This window comes from Hippichthys cyanospilos, chromosome 3 (genome assembly GCF_059441005.1).
Source record: "Hippichthys cyanospilos isolate Australia breed blue-spotted pipefish chromosome 3, RoL_Hcya_1.0, whole genome shotgun sequence".
Lineage (NCBI taxonomy): Eukaryota > Metazoa > Chordata > Actinopteri > Syngnathiformes > Syngnathidae > Hippichthys > Hippichthys cyanospilos.
In genome coordinates, this window is record NC_142371.1 from 24,555,452 (window position 1) to 24,580,574 (window position 25,123).

A 25,123-nucleotide genomic window follows, 5' to 3' on the forward strand; every position below is an offset into this window, starting at 1 on the left:
TAGTGGAGGAAAAATGTAGCTACAAGAAAAAAATAATGGAATTGATTAACAGGTGTCACTGTAGTCCAATAAATAAATAAAACATACTTGTCATTGAAGGAGCAAAGCAAGAAAGGAAGAGAAGGAGGAAGTACAATGTGGCCACCTAGTGGAGGAAAAATGTAGCTACAGGAAAAAAGTAATGGAAATGATCAACAGGTGTCGCTGTAGTAACAAAAAAATACAACAAAGCTGCCGTTGAAGGAAGGTATGAAGGAAGAAGGAAGGAAAAAAGTAAAAAAAAAAAAAAAAAAAAAAGACTGATGGAACGCATGATGTCAGTGGTTGTGCTGCAGGAAATAATCCCAAAGAAAGGTTTACAAATACTGCAATATGAATGCTAATTGATATTAGCCTTAAGATAAATTTCCTTTGTCAGTATTTGGTTATGTTGAAGGTTTTGGGGTTTAAAGCCACAGAATTGTCTTTTTGTTTTATAAGTTAGTTTTGCAACTGTGAATGATGACTTTTCTTTTTACAGTTTGCAGGCTATTGGCTCTGCTGCGAACAAAAATAAGAATGTCAAGCGACAAATAAGCAGGAATTCATCAATGTTAAAAAAATTTTTTAAAGCATCTTTTCAAGCCTGTTCTTTTGCTTTGAAAATCAGACATAAGCAGAAGTGGGAGTACTCCCAAGTTGGTGACCCACCCAAACACAAGCACCTTGAAACCCCTCCTCTGTATAAAACCAGCTGCAGCATCCTTCTCTTCATCACTAACTCCCTACTTTTCCTCTTGCACCATGCACCCAGAGTCCTTCTCACACTCATTGCTTTTACTTTGCATCCTCCTGAGGAGCAGTCAGGCCCTCAACAACGACGCCACAGAGCATGTGGGAAGCCTCTTCCCGCACGTCGGTTCGTCGCAGGAGGACGCCAAGCCGGGAAACATGTCCCTGAACCGGGCTCGGGCCGGTGGGAGAGCAACGGGGCGGGACAGAAGCGGTAAGACGACACGAGTGAGAACCTGGAGCAGTTTGACTTTGACTTTATTGGGACTTTTTATTTAAACAGAAGTGTTATGTTTGCATTTTAATTTGGATACAATGGAAAAGTTAAAAAATGAGCTTAACTTAAAAATATTGAAAAAGTATCACTCAAGTCGATCAATTTACAAATATTTAAGTGTACAGAACGGTATGTGAGTACTTTTGCCAAATACAGTAAACTAACCAGTAAATAGTATGCAAGACATCAAATAAATCTCTAAAAGAAAACTATGGATGGGCAATATGTTGCTTCTCCTGTCATCGGGTGGCAAAAAAAAAAAAAAAAAAATACTCAGGCGATACTACAACTGAAATGAAGTTATTAAAATAGCTAAATTAATCTAACATGATACCATCAAACCATTTTTTGCTTTCTCGAAACGTAATGAATTTGGAGGTAAATGGATGTACGGTATCCATCTCATATTATTTTGACATTCTCTTGAGGCAACATTTCTGAAGTTGTAGCTTAAGTTTTGTCTGATGATAGTTTAAAGCAGGGATATGTGGAAATTAGGTCGATTTTTTTTTTTCCATATTAGAGGAATTTATAAATCCATCCATCGCATTAGACAACTAAGAACCTGCTTAAGGCCAAAAAACACTAGAGGCCGCCAAAAGCATTCAATAGTCCAAGCACAGAGTGGTACGGTATTTTATATTTTTATTTTTTTACCTGTAGCAATGTAATATATGAAATAACAAACATTATCATTAGTAGCAGTAGTGCATCAACTAACTAGTAAGTACTAGTAAATTTTGGATTAGCAGCAAATACCAGGAAAACAGACCACAAAGCATATTGCTTGACATAATGTTCATTGACAATAGAATAAAGAGTGGAAAAAATAAGAAGAAATTTGTAAAAAATTAACTCACCTGATAGGCTCGGTGATGACATCTCCTGGGGTGAAGTCATTCTCTCTATTCATCAAACGGTGTCAGGGAAAGGCAGCCATTGTCAGAGAGGTGTGTGATGTTATGAATGGATGCCGGTTTGTGTTACAGCAGGCAAAAATGTGAGCCTGCAGCAACATTTTGGAGAAAAGAGTGTAAGAATGTTTATTGTTAATAGTTTTTCATTGTGCAATTTGGTGGATGTTAATTATACAAGAATGTTGGCTATTTGTGGGCCCATTGTTTGTGATATCAATTAGTTCAAATAGATAAATTCATATATCTTCTGATCGGATTGGCAGTTGTTCATCCTTATTTTTAAATCCTATCAGAATGAGCCACCTGGAGAAATGTGTGACTTCATAATAAGTTGTCAGTTTGTGTGCAGTTTATTGACCTGAGTTTCGGTTATGTTCCCTCAGAACGAAGCCAAATGGGCTGCAGGGAGTTAAGGTCCACCAAGTACATCTCTGATGGCCACTGCACCAGCATTCACCCGATTAAGGAGCTGGTGTGCGCCGGCGAGTGTCTCCCAGCTCAGATGCTTCACAACTGGATCGGTGGGACCCACCAGTTAAAAAAGTTCTGGACTCGCCATAGTACAGCCGCAAGCGGCAGCCCAGACTGGCGCTGCGTCAACGACAAAACCCGTACTCAGCGCATCCGGCTGCAGTGCCAGGACAGCAGCACCAGAACATACAAAATCACCGTGGTCACATCCTGTAAGTGCAAGAGGTTCTCCAGGCACCACAACGAGTCAGGGCACAAGTTTGGGGGTCTGACGCCCCAGCAGACGCAGGTCCCGCACAAGTCCAAGAGCAGGAAATCACTGGGAAAGAAGCACATGAGCCAAAACTGGCACCAGACTGCACCGTGAGGACTGCAGGTTTTGAGGCCTTGCCAATAAATTATTACATCATGTTTGTTAAAAAAAAAAATAAAATAAAATAAAACAGGACTACTTCCAGGTGGCAGAATGCAAATGATCCTAACTAAAAGAAACATGACAACACATTTTTGTGTATAGCGTTACACTGCCAGAAATTCTCCCAGTTTTTTTTTTTTTTTTTACCGTTTCCTTAATTAAAAAAAAAGGTTTAGCCACGCCCCAAAATTTGAAGAACTGAAATGGTAAAAAAAGTTGAACCCAATATTGCCACCACTAAGTACTGCATAGTTTTCATACATTACAAATTTCAACGACAACCTTATTGACAAACGTGATTTTATTTTTTTATTGTCTAATTTCCTTGCCTTCATTCAAAAATGCCAACATTTCAAATCGACATGAATATATAACAACTCAGTTTGGTTCGTAACATGCCAGAAAAAAGCCCCAAAAAATGATCAGCATTTTCCAACGTGAAAGCTAAGATTTTATGTCGGTTCAAATGACTTCAAGACTGCTTTCATAAAGGGATACAGTAACTGGATAACATTAATTGGTGAGATGCTGAAATGAAGGGTATCCAAAAGATTTCTCAATTATTCTAAATAATTAGTAATTTTTAGGAACTTTATTAATACGATCGATTAATCATTGCTCCTCTGTTTAATATTAAAAAAGAAATCTTGAATTCACTTTTAAGGAGGCTTAACCGTTTAAGAATTTCTTGTATTTCATCAATTTACATTTTGAAAAGTAGTTTATGGCTGGGTTTACACCTCAAATTACCTTACATAATATCCTAATTTTGACTAGCGAGTTAAAACAACAGTGGGAGTAAGGTAAATCAGACATTCAGCCTCCCTCTGACTTTGTCAACCGATTTGAAAAGTTTGGCTTATGAGCAGTGCTGCAACAGTACGGTATGATATTGCTAAAACCTTTGCCACCTGGAAGTATACGTGACGACATGGTGAAAAGGTCCATGAGAATTATGGTGTCCCTCAGTAGGTTGGACTTGATTTGTGTCAAACTGTAGGAGCTCGATGGACTTTATTGATATTAAGATAATGTGAACAAAAATGTTGAGAAACCTATGCATTGTTCTGTGTTGCTATGTATTTTTGCTTTTTTTCTGAAACGACATCCAACACCAGTATGTGCCACCGAAGAGCTCAAAATATGGTTGCAAAATTCCAGGAATTTTCATTCCATTATAATAGTGTTACACTCTTTCATGTAACCAAGGAATGGTTAATATGATCCTCATTTCCAAGTTAACTTCCATTGCTACCCATGGCAGGTTTCCAATTTGGAATAATTCCAAAAGTATTAATTTGCATGGATATCCCCAGTTAATTTTCCAGCCTTTGGAACACCACGCTTGTGTAAATATTTGTACATGTACATAAATATCCCAGGTTTTTGCCATTTTTAAATGATGCATTTATTTCCCTCCTACAAACATGTGTACAAAAAAATGCACGATGTAATTATGTAATATATTCTCTATGTGGCTCTTTTGTGTACAAAAGCTTTGTCAATAAAGTTTTAAATTCAGAACCTACTGTAACAAATCAATCATACGAACATTCCAGCAAAAACGTAATCCATATTAAATAGTAAAGAACGAAGTTAAATGATTTATTTGTGGACCTCATAATAATGTGAAAATCTGTGTTAAATATACCAAAATTTACTTTTCACCAAATCCTGAGACTTGAGTTGCGCACAGTAATGTCAATCGTGCATAAGATTCCAAAATATAAGGAGTAAATATTATAAATAAATAAATATTTTTAAAAAAAAAAAAACCTTATGTAATTTAGCTCACGCTTTTTAGAAGCAAGCAAGACCACACAATTTTTCAAGCAGGAACGTTGAGAGCCTCTGATCTCGCGAGGTGTCTACAATGCAAAACAAAAAAACGGAATCTCGCGAGAACATTCCCAGTCCACTTGTGTACATAAAGTTGTCTGAATTCAGTCCATTTTCAGCGGAAATGAAATATTTATATTTACTAAAGCAAGTTGATAGTTCAATCAACCACAAGTCCTGCTTTAAATTACTTCTTAACCACTGACAATATTTTTGGTCGCCGTTGGTGGTTGATTTAGGTTATTCAATGTTTATTTCATGGCAAATAGTCGATTCATCTTATTGTCTTAATACATATTCCACAAAACAACTAAATATGAGATTGAAATACATTTATATAAGATAGCGAGTAGAAGGATATCAAATATTCTACTTGCATTATTTGACACAAACGCGTATTATTTTGAATGCGAATGGCGGAAGTGAGACGTAAACTGAAATACAGGCTTCAAAATTATCAAGTTAGTATTGCATACCTCTTCCAACACTAGATCGGGAATGGAATGTCGTGACATTCCAATCGGAAGGTGATGGACGTTCATCGTGTTGACGCGTTGCGGAAGGAGCCGAACAGGCCCGCACATCCTGCGACTTTCCTTTCCAGCCAAAGCGGGGAAAGCGGCCTCGCGCCCGTCAGCGTTTCCGTGGACTTCCCGGTATGTGTGGTTCTTCCTGCCGGGGGCAGCGGAGAAAGGACCGGACTGCAGACTGCCAAACAGTTCTGCTTGCTATTAGGCCGACCGCTTATAAGCTACACCATTCAGGCTTTTGAGAGGTATGGTAACACTTTTGAGTTGGGAAACTTTGTTCGTATGTCAGTGTTCTAACCAGTGTAAGTCGAGTCATTGTTTCAGTACCTGACAGTACTAGAGCTGAACTCAACAATAGAAACATTGCGAGATATTATGCATTTTAACTCTTTAGAACCGTTTCATTCGTAATAGTAGCATTGCCGTGGCATTCTTGAGTTGAAATATTCCAAAAATCAAGTACGACAGTTCAGGATTGTCTAGGGGTAATCTTATTTTGACCGAAATTTGTCTTCTTCTTTTGTTTCATACGGTTGGCAAAGTGAATTTTCGCCACCTAGTGGTTGAAAGCCAAAAGCAAATAAGATGACAAAGCACTGTCTAAATTAAAAAAAATAAAATATCTGAAATCTAAAAAAAAATCACTCTCAGCAGACGGCAAGAGAATAACAAAATTACTCCCTCTCCCCTCCTGATAGGATGGTATAAAACAGGTGGATTAATTCAACTTTTTAATTGTTATTCCACCAACACAATATTAGTCATGGCGTTTAGACTTACATACAATTTAGGCTAGGTTCACACTAGAATATTTTCAAACTTTTACATCTAAGGAATACATAAAATTGGAAAGGGCCGTGGCATTTTGTGCAGTACCAGCAACCTCTTCCTTGCTTGCTTTGAGCTAGACAATTTAAGTGAACTTTTATGCACTTTAACTTTACTTTTAATGACATGATTGGGATAGTACAGGGAAAAAATTAATGGGAGCAGTTGGGGACAAGATTATGCAGTTTTGTTTTATGTGGCTGACCTGTAAAATAGGAGCAGTATGAGAGTGGTATTCACTCTGAACAGGAGCAGGACAAATTAGGAGTCATTTTTACCATGACTATGATTTTCTGCGGGAGTGGGATGGGATTGTCGTGGAAAATCTACTCTTGTGTCACACTCAAGTGGCCATCAAGTAACATATGTTTTAGCCTTCAAAACACGCCAGTGACTAAGCCATGTCCTCGCAGGGTGTCATGGGTCCGCATCGTTGTGGTTGTCGTGGCCAAAGAAAACACGGACCTGATGGAAGAGATCATCAAGCGCTTTCAGCACACCAAGGTCCGGGTCGTGACAGGTGGTTCCACGCGTCATAGGTCCATTTGTAATGGAGTCATGTCTTTGGGTGACGAAGAAGAGAGGGAGAACATGGTTGCCATCATCCATGACGCCGTGCGGCCTTTTGTGGAGGAGGACTTCCTGTTTCAAATAACCATGGCTGCCCGAAAACACGGGGTGGGTATAGTACAGTTTTGTGATGCCAGTAATGTGTCACCACAATTTGACGATTTTTTTGTTTAGTTTTTGAGACAGCAAATTGGGGAGAGAAAAAAAAACTGTTGCGAACTTGCGTCGTGTTGCCAATTGATCTCCTCCTTATTTTTCCCTCCCCTAGGCATCAGGGGCCATCCGACCGCTCGTCTCCACGGTGATCGCCACCACATCTGAGGGCTTCCTGGACCACTCGTTAGAGCGAGCCAAGTACAGAGCCAGCGAGATGCCTCAGGCCTTCATGTACAAGATTATCCATAGAGCCTATCAGAGGGTACGTAGACTAGAAACAGGATAGGTGAGAAAACAACATTGGTAAATGGATGTTATTGATTTCTTTAAAGGGGGCGACTCGGTGGCGCAGTGGTTGATTTCATTTTTGCTCTGTATTGAGGAGGAGAGATTTTGTACTGAGTCGACCAAGTAAACAGCAACGTTTAGTTATATTTTACTGTAAAAAATGGGTAAATGTCGAAAATGTGTGTTTGGGACCACACTGCTCAATAGTCAGTCAATCACGGGGGGAACTGTTGTTATGAATATTGGGTTCCTACGGGGACCGATTTGATAGGAGGAATGGATGTTTCGTGGCCAGCAACAATGAACAATATCACAAAAATGAGCATGGCAGCTACATGATGAGACGCAAGGCCCAGTAAAGAGATGTTTTATTTCCTTATTAGAAATGTCAGTACCATAAAACTCCTAAGAAATTAAATTGGCAATGTGCCAAATGTAATTTATATGCATATGTTCAACTGTGGAAAGAGAAAAAAAATCATGAAGTCCTTTAATGAACCCATACTATAGGAAAGAATGGCTAAGTTCATGCAAAAAGTACAGCAAACAATGTGCAGCATTAAAGAATGTAGTATGCTGCATGTGGCCCTCCACAAAAGAGGCTTATGCATTTTTAGAAACATGGGAAAATATCTCAGCTGGCCAAGAGAAGTGAAGGATGCGGTGCAACCAATGATGATGTTTTCATTGTTCCTCTGATGACGACAGTGAGATGAAAGGCGCCAGATTAAGCTTTGGTGAAATATCAGCAGACGCGCAGTGTCAAAGTGTTTTCACGAGACAACAGGATGATGCATGAGCAGACATTATTTCTTTGCTTGTAAGCTGCTCCTTTGATGTGCTTTAGTCATAATTTCTTTTAATGTGACACACTGTTTTGCTTTGGAGTGGTGTGTAATTTAATGTGCATTAAGAATTTGGCCAGCTTTTTTTTTTTTTGGTCTGGGTCACTTTGTAAAACAGCAAACCCGGCGGTTTCAAACTCCAGATGAAAATGTTTGTGAGACATGCAGTTGCACGGCTGTTTGTTTTGCTTTCACTTGCAGTCAAACAAAGCAATTCGGCCTATATTGAACAATTCCTGAAAAAACAAAATACCAATCTCAAGTTTACGCTCAAAGTAAATATAAAACAAAGAGAATTACCCGCGATTGTTGTGGTTGAGATGTCATCACCTTCCCTCCTCAGTGCACCGAGGCCGACTTTGACTTTGGTACCGAATGTCTCCATCTGGTGCTCCAGTGCTGCGCCACGAATGCCAAGCTCGTCGAGGGCCCGCCCACTTTGTGGAAGGTGATTTGCTCAATTTGATTCCCATGTGATTGAGTTGATATGTAAGAAGTTTGATGTACTTCAGGTCACCTACAAACGAGATTTGGCTGCTGCGGAGTCCATCGTCAAAGGTGAGCTACGTAACCTTGATTTTAAAAAAATCCTGGATGTTTTTATTGAATTTTAGGAATCAACTTGTGAAAACTTGACATTTACTCATGTCAAAGTGATTTTCCCCACTGAAATTAAAATAATGGTTGAGTGATACTGAAAATATTCTAATTGCTTTTTCCCCCTTCTCAATTTTGCGATATAATATGGATTATTTTTTTCATTGTCTTCCATGCTTTATCCTAAACAATGTTGGATTTACTATACATAAATGATTCGATCTCTAGGGTGAGCTTACACTAAAAAAACAGCACATTAACCATTTTAATTCAAATTAATTAATCAATTACATTCTAAACACTTAAGCATTTACCATAACAACTTCACAAAATGCTATCAAACTGATTTTTTTTTTTCCCATTTTTGTCTAGCACCATAAACTGGGGAAAAAGTATAAATATATACACACACACTTATAAATATATACTGTATCTATATGACGCCAATATATTGGGAAAACTTGTGAATTGAGGCACTCCTAAGGTTAGGTGTTTTTTTTAATTCACTTAATTCCCTCGTTAATCTACAGTATGACTTCAGGATGTTATTTCTCAGCATTGTAAAAATTAACATCTATAGCCATCAGAACATTAAAACAAAGAAAAAAATGTGGCATCTATATTAGTCATTAAGCCATTAAGATTTTCTCTCCTACGGATCCCAGGACCCTAAAATTGGTGAACATATGATTTACTGTTCTCTTGTCGTCCATCTTGTTTTGCATCCTTTCCTTCCAGACACGCTATCTCGGTCAGCCTGCGTGATCACTGGCGGATGTTCGCATGCAAGGATGCTGGCCGAAACTCTCCACAAGGCCTTTCGTAGCCAAGAAATGGTAACGCAAATCGGAGCCATCACCATGTCTGTGTCACACGCACCCGTCTATTTTCCTATGTACTAAGAGCATCAATGAGCGCGTGTTCATATGAGCATCATCTGGGTGGTCCGTTGGTGAAACAACCGGCCTGTCTGTGGTCAAACAAGTAATGAAGTGTGACTGTATGCACGCAGGAGAGCAGATGGCCGTCACATTTGCTGAACCGCAGCACTTTTGTTTGATTAATTGTGGTGTGCGGCGGCCTTCGTCGCTTTGTTGCTTGCTAGCTCATGTTACGACCGAGCGGACAGAAGTGGGGGACCCCAGTCACATGACTTGACTTGAACTAAAGTCGCCCATTTTATTATTTGAGACTGAAAGACTAGACTAGGACTGCAACGATTATTTGAATAACTCGTGTAATCTAATTACAAAAGCAGTCGAAGCAATGTAATGTTGCTGCAGACTCAAGTAAGGAATAAATGTGACCTAGGAAAATATAGTAAAATATCAGTAAAAGACACTGTCCAAAATTTGGTAAGGGCTGAAACAAGCCCTCAAGTGTTTTGAGTATCGCATTTTCCACACTATAAGGCGTACCGGATTATAATGACATATTTTAAAACTTTTTCCATATATAAGGCGCACCGGATTATAAGGCGCACCCTCAATTAATGACATATTTTCAAACTTTTTCAATCACGATATAGTAATACTCAAAGTAATAACAATAATAACTCAAATAATAACTCCAAAGTCTCAAAAGCATGATAACTCAATATCAATATGACCAACCTTGTTCAACTGTAAACACACAAAAGAAACAGGTAAAGCTTATTTTATCGGTTCATTCCCCAGCTACGGATCCCAATCTCAATATTCATCCATATATAAGGTGCACCTGATTTTAAGGCGGACTATCAGCTTTTTAAAAAAAATTAAGGCTTTTCGGTGTGCCTTATAGTGCGGAAAATAAGGTACCTTGGTTTAAAAAAAACATTTAAAGGAAATATTTCTTGCCCGAGGTACCTGTTTATTAGTGTAAACAAAACAAAAAATATGTCAAGCCAGTTGCAGTAAAAGTTGTTGTTACGCTACATATCAATAAAATATGCCAAACCTTCAAAATAAACCTTAGTTTATCAAATAAAGGACATTTTGAAGTTGGAACTGTCGCGGTGCAGTAACTTGACTAAAAACAACACAACATTGTTCGAAACATTTAATCTGGATTTGTTCCGAATTTTAAAAATGAACAAATAAAAACATAGCACATTTAATGAGTGCAACGTAGCTAATGACTCGACTTGGTTGAAACTTAATAGGGATTTGACCAGCATTTCGTCTTGTCAAAGTAACTTGGAACTTCTTTGAAACTTGAGTGCCTAAGACTTGAGACTCACTTATGACTCGCACATGCGTGACTTAATTCCCACCACCGCTAGCAGATGATAGCAAGGCGCATCTGCGGATCATCCGCAGACCTTAGATGTTGATTCTGTCCCATCACCTGCTCGTGTTGAGATCTACAAATTACACGCGCGGGTTCGGATTTCCCGGACCAACTGACCACCACCGCAATTACGAGATCCAAGTCCTCCATCATCTTTTGCCAGGTGGCCTGGATGGAGTCCTCGAGGTGATTTGGGTTCAGTGGTGCCTGATTGGAGACGCTCAGGAAACGGTGTCTTCCAATGTCAATCCCTTTCGTTGTTAAAAGCAAACATTTCCGTCTGGGATTTTGTGACAAACCTGCTATAGATCTCATCCATTCGTAACCCTCCAAATCCATCATCTTAGGGCAAAATAGATTTCCTGTTCACCTTTCCGAACTAATTAGGCTTTCGACATGTGTTTTTCATTCTAGTCTAGCGCTTCTAACCGCTTGGTGTTTTTCTAAAAGTGAGAATGACAGGCCAGATGCTAAGTACTTTTGTCTGTGTTTATTTGCTGCTGGGCGTGATGTTGAAGGACCACATTTGACTGGCATATCCTCTCCTCTTTTCACGTTCCCTCCGCCAAGGCCAGACGGAACAGAAAGATGTAAACTAAAGTGGAGGGGAAGGGGGTGCCTAGGGGTTAGGATTAGAGCTAGAACTTTGGGGAAGGGGATGGCGTTAAGGTTTGCCTTGGGGTAGGGGTTAGGCATTCGATGGAGAGTTCGGATCAGGTGGTAATTGAGGTGGTGACATAAACACGAACTGGAAGGCTTTTAAGTCCTTGAAATGTTACAATTCGTAAATACCGTTAGAAGTCCTAATTGAAGGGAATGTCTCTGTCTTCCAGGAGGTTAACATTATCCCAGATGTGACTGGAGACAACGGCAGGTATCTGCTCAAGGCCTGGAACTTCATCCAATTTTTTGTATGTTTACAATTTTCACAGGAAGAAAAACATCGCTTCATTCAAACAAATTTACTATCTGGCTGCTTAACAGAAAAATATCACATCTGCTGTTGAAGAGCTTATCTTGATTTGGATTTTCTTGGTGTTTTAGACGGATGTCTCTGACTTGGCTAAGGTGAAGACCATATTTGCAGCAGTGGAGGCTAACAGTCAAACGCTTCTCAACCCGGTTGTTGTCGTTGTGGTGAGTAGTTCTACATGTTTCCTACATGGGGACAACAATCTGCTCTTATATTAATATGCTGGGGAACAAAATTAGTCAGAGGGACTGCAAAAATGACTTACGGCAACTACTGGCTGCATCCTAAATCTGACAACAATCTGCGACATTCTTCATGTGCCACGGAAGAAAACTGCGGTCTCAAAAGGGTCAATGGGATTTACTTTACGGTCTGTATTCTACTGGCTGAGTCCTACATGTGACAACAATCTGCTGTTGACTTGAAATTTCTGGGAATATAATTGGTTAGAGAGACTGCTAAGAAGGTCCCGCAGCAAGTAATGGTTGTTTCATATATTGTTGTTTTAATCAGCAGTGTCCTATAAGTGACAATCTCCCATAATCTTCATTTAAAAAAAAAAAGGAGGTTATGGGGGAAGGTGGCAAGACTGAATTCAAAGGTTTTGAAGGAAATGGCATTAAAACCACACAAAATGACCCAGCCTGACCCTTTTGAAGCATGAAGTAAGTTCAGATAGTTGTGGCTTCGAGAAATGTTCAAATGGCCTCCAAATTTCATGCTTGTAAGCGAAGCAGCCAAAACGTTTGTCTTATGTTCTGTATAGCAACACTCAGCCTGTTACTTATCACAGCTTTGGTCACATGGTAGCAATAAGAAAAAAAATGTTGGCGGTCCGTGGCCTCCGGCGCGGAAAAGCGAGCTGCTGGTAGAGATTCTAATGTTTTGTCTGAGAAAATTGGATTGAAACGAAAACGGTGACGCCGCCTCAAGCCACGGAGTCGGGGTCGCAGAGGTATGTTGCTAATGTGGCGTCATACGTCATTCTTAAGTCAGAATCTGCGACCTTCAAACCAATCAAGGAAATGTGGTGGAAACATTGATTTTTAATTTTCTTTGGTTTTAAGAAAGTCGTATGTCAAATCATACCAACTTGCTTAGTTACGACATTAAACGCTTTCCACATTTGTGACAGCACTCAATATCTGTATTTAAAGTCATGCTGGGTTATCCCTAGATTTTAACCAAGGCAAGTCATGTGACTAAGTCCCCCAACTGTAAGATAACCTTGCGGGCGCAGGTACTTGGACGACATAGCCGAGCTATCTCTTTCATTTCCATAGGTCCATTTAAGCACTCGGGACCGATGGGCCGTTGAGCCGACAGCCTTTGCTGATTTGGCTTCGGCAGCCAAGCTCCGGAATATTCTCATGTACGGCGTCCACGTGCGGCAGTCAGAGGTAAAATTCTTTGTCTTTCATGTCTGACTTTTTCCCAGCCAATGGATCGTTCCTGAGCGATGCATCTTTTTAAGAGCAGCCAAACTAAACAGGCGGCTCTTTTGTACATGATTTCTTGCTGTGTCTTTTCTTGATTGAATGCCCGTTTCTGTTTCTTATCAACCGGTGTGAAGGCCTTTCTGGAAATTGATTCGTTTCGTTGCCGTTATTTTCTCTTTTGGGAGTTTTTTTCTATCCTTATGTTTTGGTTTGAAGCAGCCATTTAAGGTTCAACGTCAATTTCCCTGGTCCTATCAAAATGAATAGATGCAATGAGTCTTCTACAAATGCTCCGATTTTCCTTTAAACTCTGTACTTGCGTCAAATCCAGCGGGATCTAACCTCTCTCTAGTACATGTTGAACCCAATGCCAAAACATTCGAGGAAGACGTCAGCCCTCTTTGCAGTTTAAAGTACTTTGACCTCCACACGTGTTGTGAGGATCATTGGAAAGCATGTGGTCCACCTCAAATCTCTAACTCATCGCTTGCTAATTATAGTGGACTTATCCGACGGAGCTAGTAAAAAAAAAATGCAAGCGTCACATCAAGTCAAATCAGGACCGTTTTTTTTGGATGGGGGATATCTTCAAGAGTGGCTTTGACAGTGGGACAAATGAGGCTGATCTGTCTTCATAAATCAAATCTGCTGCGTGTCTAGGAAGGACGTATTCTGCTCTAAAAAATGAGGAAGGACAAGATGAAGAAGTTGTCTTGCTCACATCTGCAGTTGATTTAAAAATCACATGTTGGACATTACGGTTCTCTTCTCATTTATGGAGACGAATGCTTTGGGGAATCCATGGAAATACATGTTGAAAAACACAGATTGGGATAAATCTTTATCTTTTATTATCTAAAGTAGATAAGGCTTTCCAAAAATACTGTGTCCTCCATGGGACAACAATCTCACAAATTTTCCAAAATAGGAAAGAAAACTAGTCAAGATAACTGAAAAGTTTATTGCAATGTCTAACTATGGGAACAATGTTCTTTACCTGGGAGGAAAACCGTTAAGAGACAATAAGACAAAATCTACAGCAAGGACAACGCATAGGACAACAATAGTTGTTTTTTTTTTCTTCATAAGAACACTGAGGTTAAAAAAAAACTGTTCAGAAAGGCAGTGAAGACCTTGACAAGAAGTGTGAGTTCTGTCATTTATGTGACAACAATATCCCATTTTCTTCATATACTTTGGAAGAACGTGTCAAAGGCTGTGTGCTACATGGGACAACAATCTACTTTTGTTTTTCATACGGCTGGGAGGAAGACTGAAAAAGAGACCTACAGCAAGGAGTAACAATTTTTATGCTTGATATACCTTGCAAGGACACTGTTTTGGGTGTATGTATAGAAACCTAGCATACCGGATTTCTCAGGGAAAAAATTGAGTTTTTTTTTTCCTTGTTTTCAACCCTCATATTAGGGGGGTCAACATATTACTGAATCATTCGTCAAGCGCTGCCTAATTGCCTCTTTGTTGACAACAGTAAGGCTGCGCGAATAATTTTGGCGGACTTTAACGCATTACAAAAAGACGACTTGTCTTTTTCAGCATTGTAACTTCAAATCATTTGATTGTTGCAACATTAGTTTCAGCATTTGCGCATGCACGCGTACATTGCCTCATACTTGTCTTGTTTCTGCACCATAATTTTGTCATTTTAATACCACACACCATGCGTTATAATTGGACATCCATGATCTATGTAACCACGAATGTCAGAAGTAGACTTATACTCGCGTTTTGTGAAATTCAGCCAAATTGAAGTAAAAAAAATGTGACTTATGAGTTAGATCGACTTGTACTCTGAGAAATATGTGAATTAGGGCCTATCCTACACGTGACAACAATCTCCTGCATTCATATGCCTGAGGTCTTAGAGCAAGAACTGGCTGTGTCCTACATTTGACAACAATCACCTGAACTCTTCACATGCCTGGGAAGAAAACTGCTTATAGTGACTCGTAGCAAATATAGGCTGTGTGTGACAGAAATCTCCCATATTTCAACAATTGGATGGATGCGAGGTCATTCTTTCCAGATGATGTTTCAAATGACCTTGAAGGTCCTTTATGAATCACTAGTTGCCATTTAATGCCTTTGCCATGGTGTTTTGGCCAGTGTTGTGGTTTGCAGGTCAATTTGCAGCACACTTGCGCCTCCATCCAAAAAAATTAAGACATCATTTGGCCTTGGTGGAGGTCTTCCTTTCACTCTGGCCACATATTAATAATAGGGTGACGTATGTGTTAATTTCCTGTTGAGTCTGGTTTAGTCTGAAGAAGACATTTTGAAAGAGAACACAGGCTATTTCAGCTATGCCAAGTTGATTTCAGATTTTTGGATGGATTTAAACACTTGAATGGCATTATCTAACCTCTGAAGGATTTCTGTGTAATGTTGCGCCCTCTCAAAACACCGCTAATACTTGGATGCGGGCCAAGCCGCGAAAACCTAAAACCTCATACTTTGACACCGGATCCCCGTTAAAAAGGTGACACCGTGTTGTGAAAGTGAGGGCGGTATGCGGCGCATGGTCGTGGATAGGAAGTGTCACAGGATCCCTCCCCTGCGCTCGGTCCCTCTCACTTGTGTCACCCTCTGAAAAGACACTTGTCAGTCTGATGTCAGACTGATGTATGGCTGTTGTAATCAGCGCACTGAGAGCCCTGATGTTTACCCAGGCCCGTATTTCCTCCCCGGCCCCGGAATCCTAAACCTGAAAGGAGATTAGCCTGCGCGGGGAAAGAAAAGAGCAGCCGTGAATGGAGACGAGGTCGGGTGAAAAGGACTCCGCGGGGTCTATTCTTCCGGACCTGTTCACAGCAAGGTCTGAAAGGCAGACGGGTGAAAGCCGATCCCGCCCAAAGAATCCTTGCTATGAACACCTTCTGAGTTGCACCCTGCTCTAGGTCAAGGGAGATTAGGGACAAGTGGTATCACTGTGGTTTAAGCACACTCCCCACCTTTTTCAGGCTAAATCCCAGCGGTTGTCCCCCATGTTCAACCAGTCTCTGGTGTTAAATGGTAGGAAGCGCATAGCTTGAAGGTTTATTTCCTCTGGGAAGCTGCAAAAGGGTTCTTTAAAGATCTTTTTCCCCAATGGGAAAAATGGCTTTGTAAATCACTTTAATGCCAAATAAATGGTATCAGATTATTCAATTAATCAATGGGATACAGTGTTCCCTTGTGCATAATGTTTGCCCAAATACCTGAAATGTACAAGGTAGAGATTGACCCCCCCCCCCCTTCCACGCCTCATTGTGTTTTTGTTTTTTTTAAGTTTCTTCTGTCAATAAAATAATACATAAAATCAATACTTTTTGGTCTGGCCTGAATTAAGAGGAAAAATATCTTTTTTTTAATATCTTCAAGGAAGGTAAACGTGCATTAAATATGGTGGTAAATGGAAAGCTATGTACTAGAGGTTGAATTTTTTTTTTTTTTTTTACAAATAAAATTGTTTGTTTTATGACTGACTTAAACGGAAGAAAAAATGGGTGAAAAATACCCTACACACTGAATTTCTTTGGGGCCATCAGTGAATTTTACCTGCGCTAAATAGTAGCATGACAAAGCTAGAGGCTAATGTGAGCGCTAATGTAGTGTCCCGCTTTCTGTCACCGAAGCGATAAGAATTTCTGTATATTTTTATTAGATATCGGACTAATGGGTTCGGTCCTAATCACTGATCACAAAACCATCTTGCGGGCCCGATTAAACCTCCTTGCAGGCCGGATCCGGCCTACGGACCGTACGTTTGACACACCTGATGTATACCATCTGCTACGTCTTCTTGCAGAAGAAATTTTAGCGCAAAATGAGTATAACATTTTGTATAACAGAAGAACATTTTGTGTAAAGCTGGATAAACACAACAAGGAAGCAGGACTGAGGCGCAGTACGCAAGCCCGATAACATGAAGGCGCTTTTTCACGAGATCACATCCTCCCATAAAGTTGGTGAATGCTCTATTTGATAAAGGTGATAAATGCATGACCGCAACAGTTGCATACCGGCTGATATCCCAACTAAAAAAGAATAGACAGTGAATACAATTTCATGGAATGAGAATTTCGGTTAAGAATGTCGGAAAGCGCTTTTATGCAAGAATAAAAATCGTCGATGGCCATCTGCCACTTCTGGGTGTTGTTGTTTCAAAACGGAAGCTACTAATTTGTAATTAGTAGTACAGCATTTGGTGATCAACTGAGTACAACTGCAGTACATGTGAATGGTATCAAGCTGGATCTTCTGGGCTATTCCGTGAAAGAGAGCGCTCCAGATGTGTGGAACCCGAGCGCCTGAAGTTGGCTTCGGGAATTATTCATTCCAGAGTGTGTTTGCTTAGCTTTGATTTGTCCCGATTAAAAAGATGGAACTGTCTTAGACAAGTGGGAAACTGCGTTCCAAAATTAAAAGAAGTGTAAAGTATGGGGCATGACATTTGTGTATGTAGCCACTCGTTGGGAGAAGTTTCTGACCACCCAGCTTCTTCTTCTTACTGCACCCCAGAGATCATGCACAGGCCTCATTAGCGATTGTTTTATCCAAGCTCACCTTCCGCTTCTATTTGCATTTACATCAGCCGAGAAGGGAAATAACATTTGTTCGGACAAAAGAAAGTGCAACCAGATGCCCCAAATGCCAACTTGTTGAAAAGATTTGATTGGATCTGTAGCTACATCAACGCAAAAATGCTAACACAACATCACGGTCCAGTGGGAATCCTGATGAACACTTGCCACGCAGCATGACTTTCAGGCAATCTTAAAAAAATAAAAGAAAGAAAGAAAAAAAACACTTTTTCTAATTACAATCATGTTTAAGAAGTTCTTGTTGTGAAACCCTCAGAGTTCAAATATAGCAGCAGCACATTGGCTTCATGTCTCTGATTAACTGTCACAAGATTTGGAATTGAATCTGAATGGAGTTTGCATGCTAACGCTCTTACTAGCTTTGCCCTACCACATACCCAGCACAATTCATATTAGTACAGGAACTAAATCCAGATCAAAAGGCCTAAAGCACCCTTCTGAAGCGTGTATGCATGCTTGCATTATGAATGCCGTCACTTCATCCATCACACTCACGGCCTGCATGCTTCTGAATGGCCTCCACTAAAACATCCAGCGTTCTGCTACTTGTTAAGAGGTATGTACTGTACGTCTTGTTATTGACTTCCCCTGGAAAGTATCCATTCAATTTACACCTCCCCACAGTCATGTCTAGGCTTCCCTCGAGAGACGCCGTGCGTTAGATGTGATAAACGAACTGCTACATTTTTCCATGTATTTTGGAAACAAGCGTTGAAAGGGCTTTAGTGAAAGGCTACGACGCGCGCAATTGTTCTCGGCATGAGGTCCCAAAAGCTAAGGGTTTGCTTTCTTTATGCTGGAAAACGTATTTAGTTTCCTAGATTGCAATCTCTTTCCGGCAGACGCTAATAAAATCCCATTAAAAAAAAGGGTCGCATTAAAAATATTTCTGCAGGAATCTCGTGCAACAAAATGTACAAAAATACATAAATAAAAACAGTGAAACTGTGATATACATATTAGGCATGCAACAGCTTTTTTCCTTGTAAAGATATACAAGTGAATTGAATCAAATCTAATCATTCCACCAATGTCAACATAAGTATTCTTGCTGCGATAAATCTTAGAAAGAAATGGCATGTTTGCAGTACTGACAAATAAATAAAAATAACATTCTTTGTAATCTTTTAAATAAAACAGAGAGCGTTAAAACACCAGAAGTAATTGCTCCCTTTTTGCAAAAGATTGTTTTGACTCTAGTTCTTTACCTTTTCTCTTGTTATTGATAACTTAAAGCTGGGCGTTCCGTCAGCAATGTGTCAATTTGACCACAGAAAAAAAAGAACGCAAAAGAAACCAATTAAAAAAAAAAAAAAAACAAGTGTCATACTTTCTCAACTGAGCCATATTTTACAATTAAAATAATCATCCCCTAGTGTTGAACCAAATCCAAACCACTTCCCAATTAAACTGTCCAATCGTTTTGCACCCCAAAGTAATGTATGGAAAACCGCAACAAATCGTCTTTTTGGACGGATGCGCGACTCTAATATAATCTTATAGAACAATGGTAGATTTCCTATATTAGCATTTTTTTTAAGGTATGGAAAACCGCAACAAATCGTCTTTTTGGACAGATGCACAACTATAATCTTATATATGGTCGATTTCCTATATTAGTCTTTTTTTTCTAGACGAAAACTGCAATTACAGTAAGTCGCTAAAATCCAGACTCAACTTCTTCCATCGACAGCCGAGCGTGAACAAGCCCTCGCAAACCGACATCCTGCCCGTCAATTCTCGTGCAAAACCAACATTTTATTTGCCAGTGGAAATTTCCAAGCCTCGTAAATGATGCGTTAAAGACCAATCGAACGCCTCCATCCATCACAGATTCTGCGGGTCACAGAAAATGGAAGCGGTCACCAGTCGGGGCACCAAAAGGGGGGTTACGCGTGCCTTTGACTGTTTCAATAACGCCGATAGGGATCAAACGCAGTATATATGGAAGCGTCAGAGCCAGTGGAAAGTGCTTTTCCAGACGTAAATCAACCTCGGCATTAATGCGACTGCAACTCGGGGTTTTGAATTCCTTATCTTTGTAAATCATCTCATCAAGGAATTGGCAACACGCATGAACTTGAAACCCTACTTTTCTATCTAAGCCTTCAACTGTCCGCGGCTGCTCGGGCACAAGTGGCATTGACGGCAAATGACATCCAGTGCGGATTTGACTGTACTGAATCAGCCCAAAACTGCATGACGTCTTACTCATGAGTAGAAGGTCTCCTTTAAAAGCGGTTTCTTATGCTGCCCTCAAGCGTCTGCTACTGAACTGCCCCGACTGTCCAACCAAAAGATGACATGTAAATAGGCCAAATATGAGTATAAACAGGCTGTAAATGTTTGTAAATATCATTCTTGGGCCCCTGTCTCTCCTTGGTTTACGGTTTGGGCATGTCGCCAGTGGTCATGGTGAGCTGTTATTTAATTAGGACTCTTGGCTCATCATGAAGGGGGGCTCAGGATCTTGGGAGAGTGTCACTGGTCGTCTTCCTAATTACCCAAAGGGACCTTTTGGACTTGAAAGAGTCCATTGCGTTGGTGGCATTTGAAGATAGGGGCGAACGCTCGCTGTGTGGTCGCAAAGTCCCCCCCCCCGTTCAAAGACCTGTCGCTTTGTGGCTCGCCAGAGTCCTCCATGATTGAAGTCTGGTTAAAAAGTTGCAGTGGCGGCATCAATGCTTGTGTTTATGTATACGCCACACATGGAAATGATTTTGCTTTCAGCTCGTGCCCAATCTTCCATCTACAGAATATTAAAACAATGCTGTCACCTCTCGTCAAAAATAGACCCGACTTTGTTTCGTTAACTTATGATTACTTCTATGCTATGCAAATTTATGTTAGCCGGCCTGTCCGTGTTGAAAAGGCCCCATGTCAAGAGAATGAACATAATATAAAATGTGCCAAGAAAAGATCGGATTAGTTCATAATGGACATGGCAGAGGATGAACGGAAAACGTCCTGCCGTTAAGCGTTTATCCAAACACACATCTGGTTCATGCCAATCAATGATGACACTTCTGGCTCGGGACTGCATGAAGTGAGGCTTTGCAGCGGCGGGGAGTGCAGCGGGCGCTAAGGCTCGTAAAAACAAAACCCAAACCTCGCAAAGAAAGAAAAGTGAATCTGATATGCTCTATTTTTTTTTTATTGCGAATGACCCCAGGGTAAAGGCTTTGTTTTTGTCATGTGAAGCGCAATTGTGGGAAAATAAGATTTTTTTTTTTTTCAGGCACTTTGATTCACTCTGTTATTTTTTTTTCTGTTTTGGACTAAGCTGTAACCCGTATTAATGCTTTACAAATCATTAACAGTTGTGAAAAGTTTATTTATATTGTTTTTTTTTTCTTTTGTTAATGTAGGATACAGGTTTTGGTATATTTACAGACTTTTTGTAGATGATATTATAATGCTTGTGCAGTTGGGGGGGGTTCTCTTTCCTAGGGAGGGCTTGGTAAAATATAATCAAGAAGGACTGCCTTATATTAAGGTGCGCCTAATGTATGGATGTCAAATTGAAGTTTTATCAAATGACTTATTTGCTGTATTAAATTTCTAATAATGGCCTCTTCATTGAGACTAGGTCCGAATCAATTAAGTTATGGCCCTTCAGACATCAGCCAAATGGCTGATATTTACTTGATTATTTTAACTTTTATGTACCTTTTTCTGTGAGGCGGCTGTGCTATTTACTGTGCCACCAAGATGCCCTATGTACATTATATCATGAAATTTGTTGACGAGCTCATTCTGTGGACCTGTCATTTAAAACAAAACAAATCTTTATTTTTACAAGAAATTATTAACTGAGCAATGCAGGGAAGTTGAACAAAGAATTCACCTAAGCCTTTTTTTTTGGAGGGGAGGGCTATTCGTGGGGGATACTGAAGATCCGCATATAATCGACACCAAATGAAATGCATTGGGAGGAAACCAATACTATTATATCAATTATAGTTAAAAAAAAAATAGGGTGAATAATCTGTATATTTTAAATCAGCATTGGCCAAAAAAAAAAAAAAAATCCTAATCGGTCAGTCCATTATAAAGACTGCCCTTATAGTCTAAAAAAATACGACGTAAAAAATGGTAAAACGTTGTTCCAGACTGGGGTGTTTTGCCTGGAGCGGTTTCATCACACGGATTTACACAAAACTGTTTGCCCTGTGATGAAGATGCACTAATCCCACCAAGGATCACGTACCCCCCACCTCCCACATTCTACATCAGGAATAGTCTCCACCAAGCGCTTCCAGTCCCTTTGATGCCTCATTCTCTGTTGTTGTTTAGTAATTCTACCCCGCAGATCACATTTTCTCAACGGACTGCTTAGTAATCGTGTGCCACCATGCAAACAACGACTTGATTTAATAACGCCCCACTTTGAAGCTCGATTCAAACACTGCGTGCATATCTGGAGTAAAAGGAATTGAATGCGGACAGGAGACTTTTTCCTCTGATCTTCTTTGGTGATCGCGAAATGCGTTTTTGTCTTGTTATGTGCAAATGACTGTTTAGTTCAGAGGTACCCGACCGCATTTATACCTTCATGCGTTGAAAAACTGAACCAGGAAAATTTGATTCATCATCGGTTTGAAAGAAGTTTTACTTTTCAAATCATGCGTTTCACCTGCGCATCTGGACACAAAGAACTTGCTTTGATCACGCCGCGCGGTTGGGGGAAAAAAAATGATCAAAAACATTTTAAAGAGCTTTTTTTGAGAATTGGAAGCAGCCAAAAGATTAGACGGACTAAACACCGGGAATTAAATAGATAAAATCAAAGATGGATCTTTTAAGCTTGCAGGGCTAACTGCTACTTTCAATCAAAACAAAGGAGACCAAGATTCTTTATTTATACAAATACCGTATTTTCCGCACTATAAGGCGCAACCTAAAGTACTTTCATTTTCTCAAAAACTGACCGCGTGCCTCATAATCCGGTGCACATAAACTGAAAGTTTTCCTTTTTGAGTTTTGGGGAAATTTTAACAACACCAAATTTTGATATGATATATATGCTCCAATTTTTAAGTGCCGTATTTTCCAGCAGTGAGAGTGGAATTATAAGGCACACCCTCAATCATTGACATATTTTTAAACTTTTTTCCATATATAAGGCGCACCGGATTATAAGGCGCACCCTCAATTAATGACATATTTTTAAACTTTTTCAATCATAATGCAGTAATACTCAACGTAATAACATTAACTCAAATATTAACTCTAAACTCTCAATACTATCATAAAATGTCAATATGAGCAACCTTGTTCAACTGTAAACACACAAAAGAAACATTCATTCATTCCCCATCTACGAATCCCAATCTCAATATTCATCCATATATAAACTGCACCTGATTATAAGGCGCGCCGTCAGCTTTTTAAAAAAATTAAGGTTTTTAGTGGGCCTTATAGTGCGAAAATACGGTAATGTATAAGCTGATAAGGTGCAAAAAACATTTTTTTTTAAAGAAAGCACAGTTTTATAAAATATATCCAGAAACTGTTTTTTAAATCAACAAAATTATGTTTGAAGATTTGTGTTTGCAATTTTGATTAAAAAAAAGTTAAATTGAATCATAGTTATATCCCTTAAACTCCGGATTTGTTATGGCATTGATCTAAACAGTGTTTTAATATAATCAAGAGGTATTTTCCCCCCATTCTTCAGATAGTACTTTCCACAAGTCATCTTTATTCTTAATTTCTGATTTGAATAATTTGACTGATTTATCCAATTGCCATTCCTTTTAGTGCAGCTCCATCGAGTGGATGCATTACGCAACCCCAGCCGCTACCTGTAGCTTCTATTCTATGCGCCTTATAATCTGGTGCGCCCTATATATGAAAACAATTGGCAATGCATTCAAGGTGCACCTTATAGTACGGAAAATACGGTAACCATTTTATACTTTTAGGGGATGTTCGCTAAAAAACAAACAAAAAAAAAAATGCATTTCACTTGTTTATCTGTCACAGCGTACAGTTGGAAAATCTTACAAAAATTAAAAAAACAATAGCATTTGGAAGCATTAGAAGACAAAAGATTAGACAGTAAAAAAAACGAGAAAGACGAAAGTCAAATTAAGTCGATGAAATTGACGATGGATCTTTCAAGACTATGACCTATCGTAAGAGTGGAAGCTAGCGAGACTAACTTCCACTTTCAATCAAAGCTCTTCTAGGAGACCAAGATTCTTTGCGTTCACAAGTAACCATTTATAAAAGGTTTTTGGGCTACGTTTGTCTCCTTTCAAAGGAAAAAAAAAAAAAAAAACTTAGGTAACGTGACCTCCTTCCCTGGTTGTGATTAAAGACTACTTCAAGTCATTATCCACGGTCAGGCCCGATTATACGCTTTTCGTGAACATACGTAGTCACATGCACCTGAATTGAAGCCTCATCTGTCGAGACCTTCAAAACACATAAGATATCCAGCGAAACATTGACGCTGAAGAGTTGACCAAGTCAAGTTTGTTTCACTGAGTCATCAAACTTCGTTTCGTAACTAAAACATCAGTTTTGCGTAACTTTATATATCTGGTTCAAATTTTATAGCAATCGGACAAATTCTCTTTGGAAGACCTCTAAAAATGCCCCAAAGGATAACAATGGAGAAAGAAAAAAAATCAGCATTAAAAGCTGAAGTCTGGTGAACTTTGTCAAATGGGAAGCAGGTTTACTTCTGAAGAAGAAATAAATCCAAGCAGGGAGTCGGCATCCTATAAGGAATGAAGAAGTCGCGGGGGTCAAATGACATAAAAAAGTTCAAGTAGAAAGCTGATGGAAAAAGCGAGCCTCAAGAGACTTACTCTGGTGGCCTGTTGTGTTTAGATATGACACCAAAGCGTCCTCATTTGGTTGCGTTATTCTTGGAAAATTGTTCTCACGTGTAGGAGGCATAAAAGATCACGCACATACTAAGCGGCTTATTATCATTTACCAGAACAATGAAGAGTCATCACGTTTATCAAACCAACCAATTAGGTCCACTTATCCGCTCCCGTTGCCAAGTTTCTAAATCCCAATGACGAAAAACTGGATGCGTTGTCATTTCTTTTCCCAGGATGCCGAGCGTTGGGCAGCGTCGTCGTCAAAAGCGGCTGAGCTGACGTCAGCTTTGATTCGGGAGCGGAGCGAGGTTTTGGCGGGACAACTTCTACAAGCGTGACGCCCTAGAAATCATTTTGGCTTGGCTCCGCATTCAAAAAGACTGCAATGCACAAGATGTCACTCATCTCCTAATCCCGCCTCCACATCTTGATCGGAGTGCGTTTTTTCTTTTTCACTGTGATGAATAAATTGATTTGGACATGTGGAATT

The 25,123-nt window shown here is 39.7% G+C and overlaps 2 protein-coding genes across 2 annotated transcripts; both read left to right on the forward strand.

The window, feature by feature from the left end:
- The first annotated feature begins 781 nt into the window (after positions 1–781).
- sostdc1a (sclerostin domain containing 1a) lies at positions 782–4,261 on the forward strand. Its single transcript, XM_088411969.1, has 2 exons — positions 782–985; positions 2,349–4,261. The coding sequence occupies exons 1-2, from the start codon at positions 784–786 to the stop codon at positions 2,801–2,803; spliced, it is 657 nt and encodes a 218-aa protein (XP_088268095.1). The 5' UTR covers positions 782–783; the 3' UTR covers positions 2,804–4,261.
- An 837-nt stretch (positions 4,262–5,098) lies between these two features.
- crppa (CDP-L-ribitol pyrophosphorylase A) lies at positions 5,099–25,121 on the forward strand. Its single transcript, XM_088409370.1, has 10 exons — positions 5,099–5,465; positions 6,462–6,726; positions 6,887–7,036; positions 8,251–8,355; positions 8,420–8,465; positions 9,243–9,340; positions 11,609–11,686; positions 11,820–11,912; positions 13,032–13,148; positions 24,867–25,121. The coding sequence occupies exons 1-10, from the start codon at positions 5,221–5,223 to the stop codon at positions 24,969–24,971; spliced, it is 1,302 nt and encodes a 433-aa protein (XP_088265496.1). The 5' UTR covers positions 5,099–5,220; the 3' UTR covers positions 24,972–25,121.
- Positions 25,122–25,123: the final 2 nt, after the last annotated feature.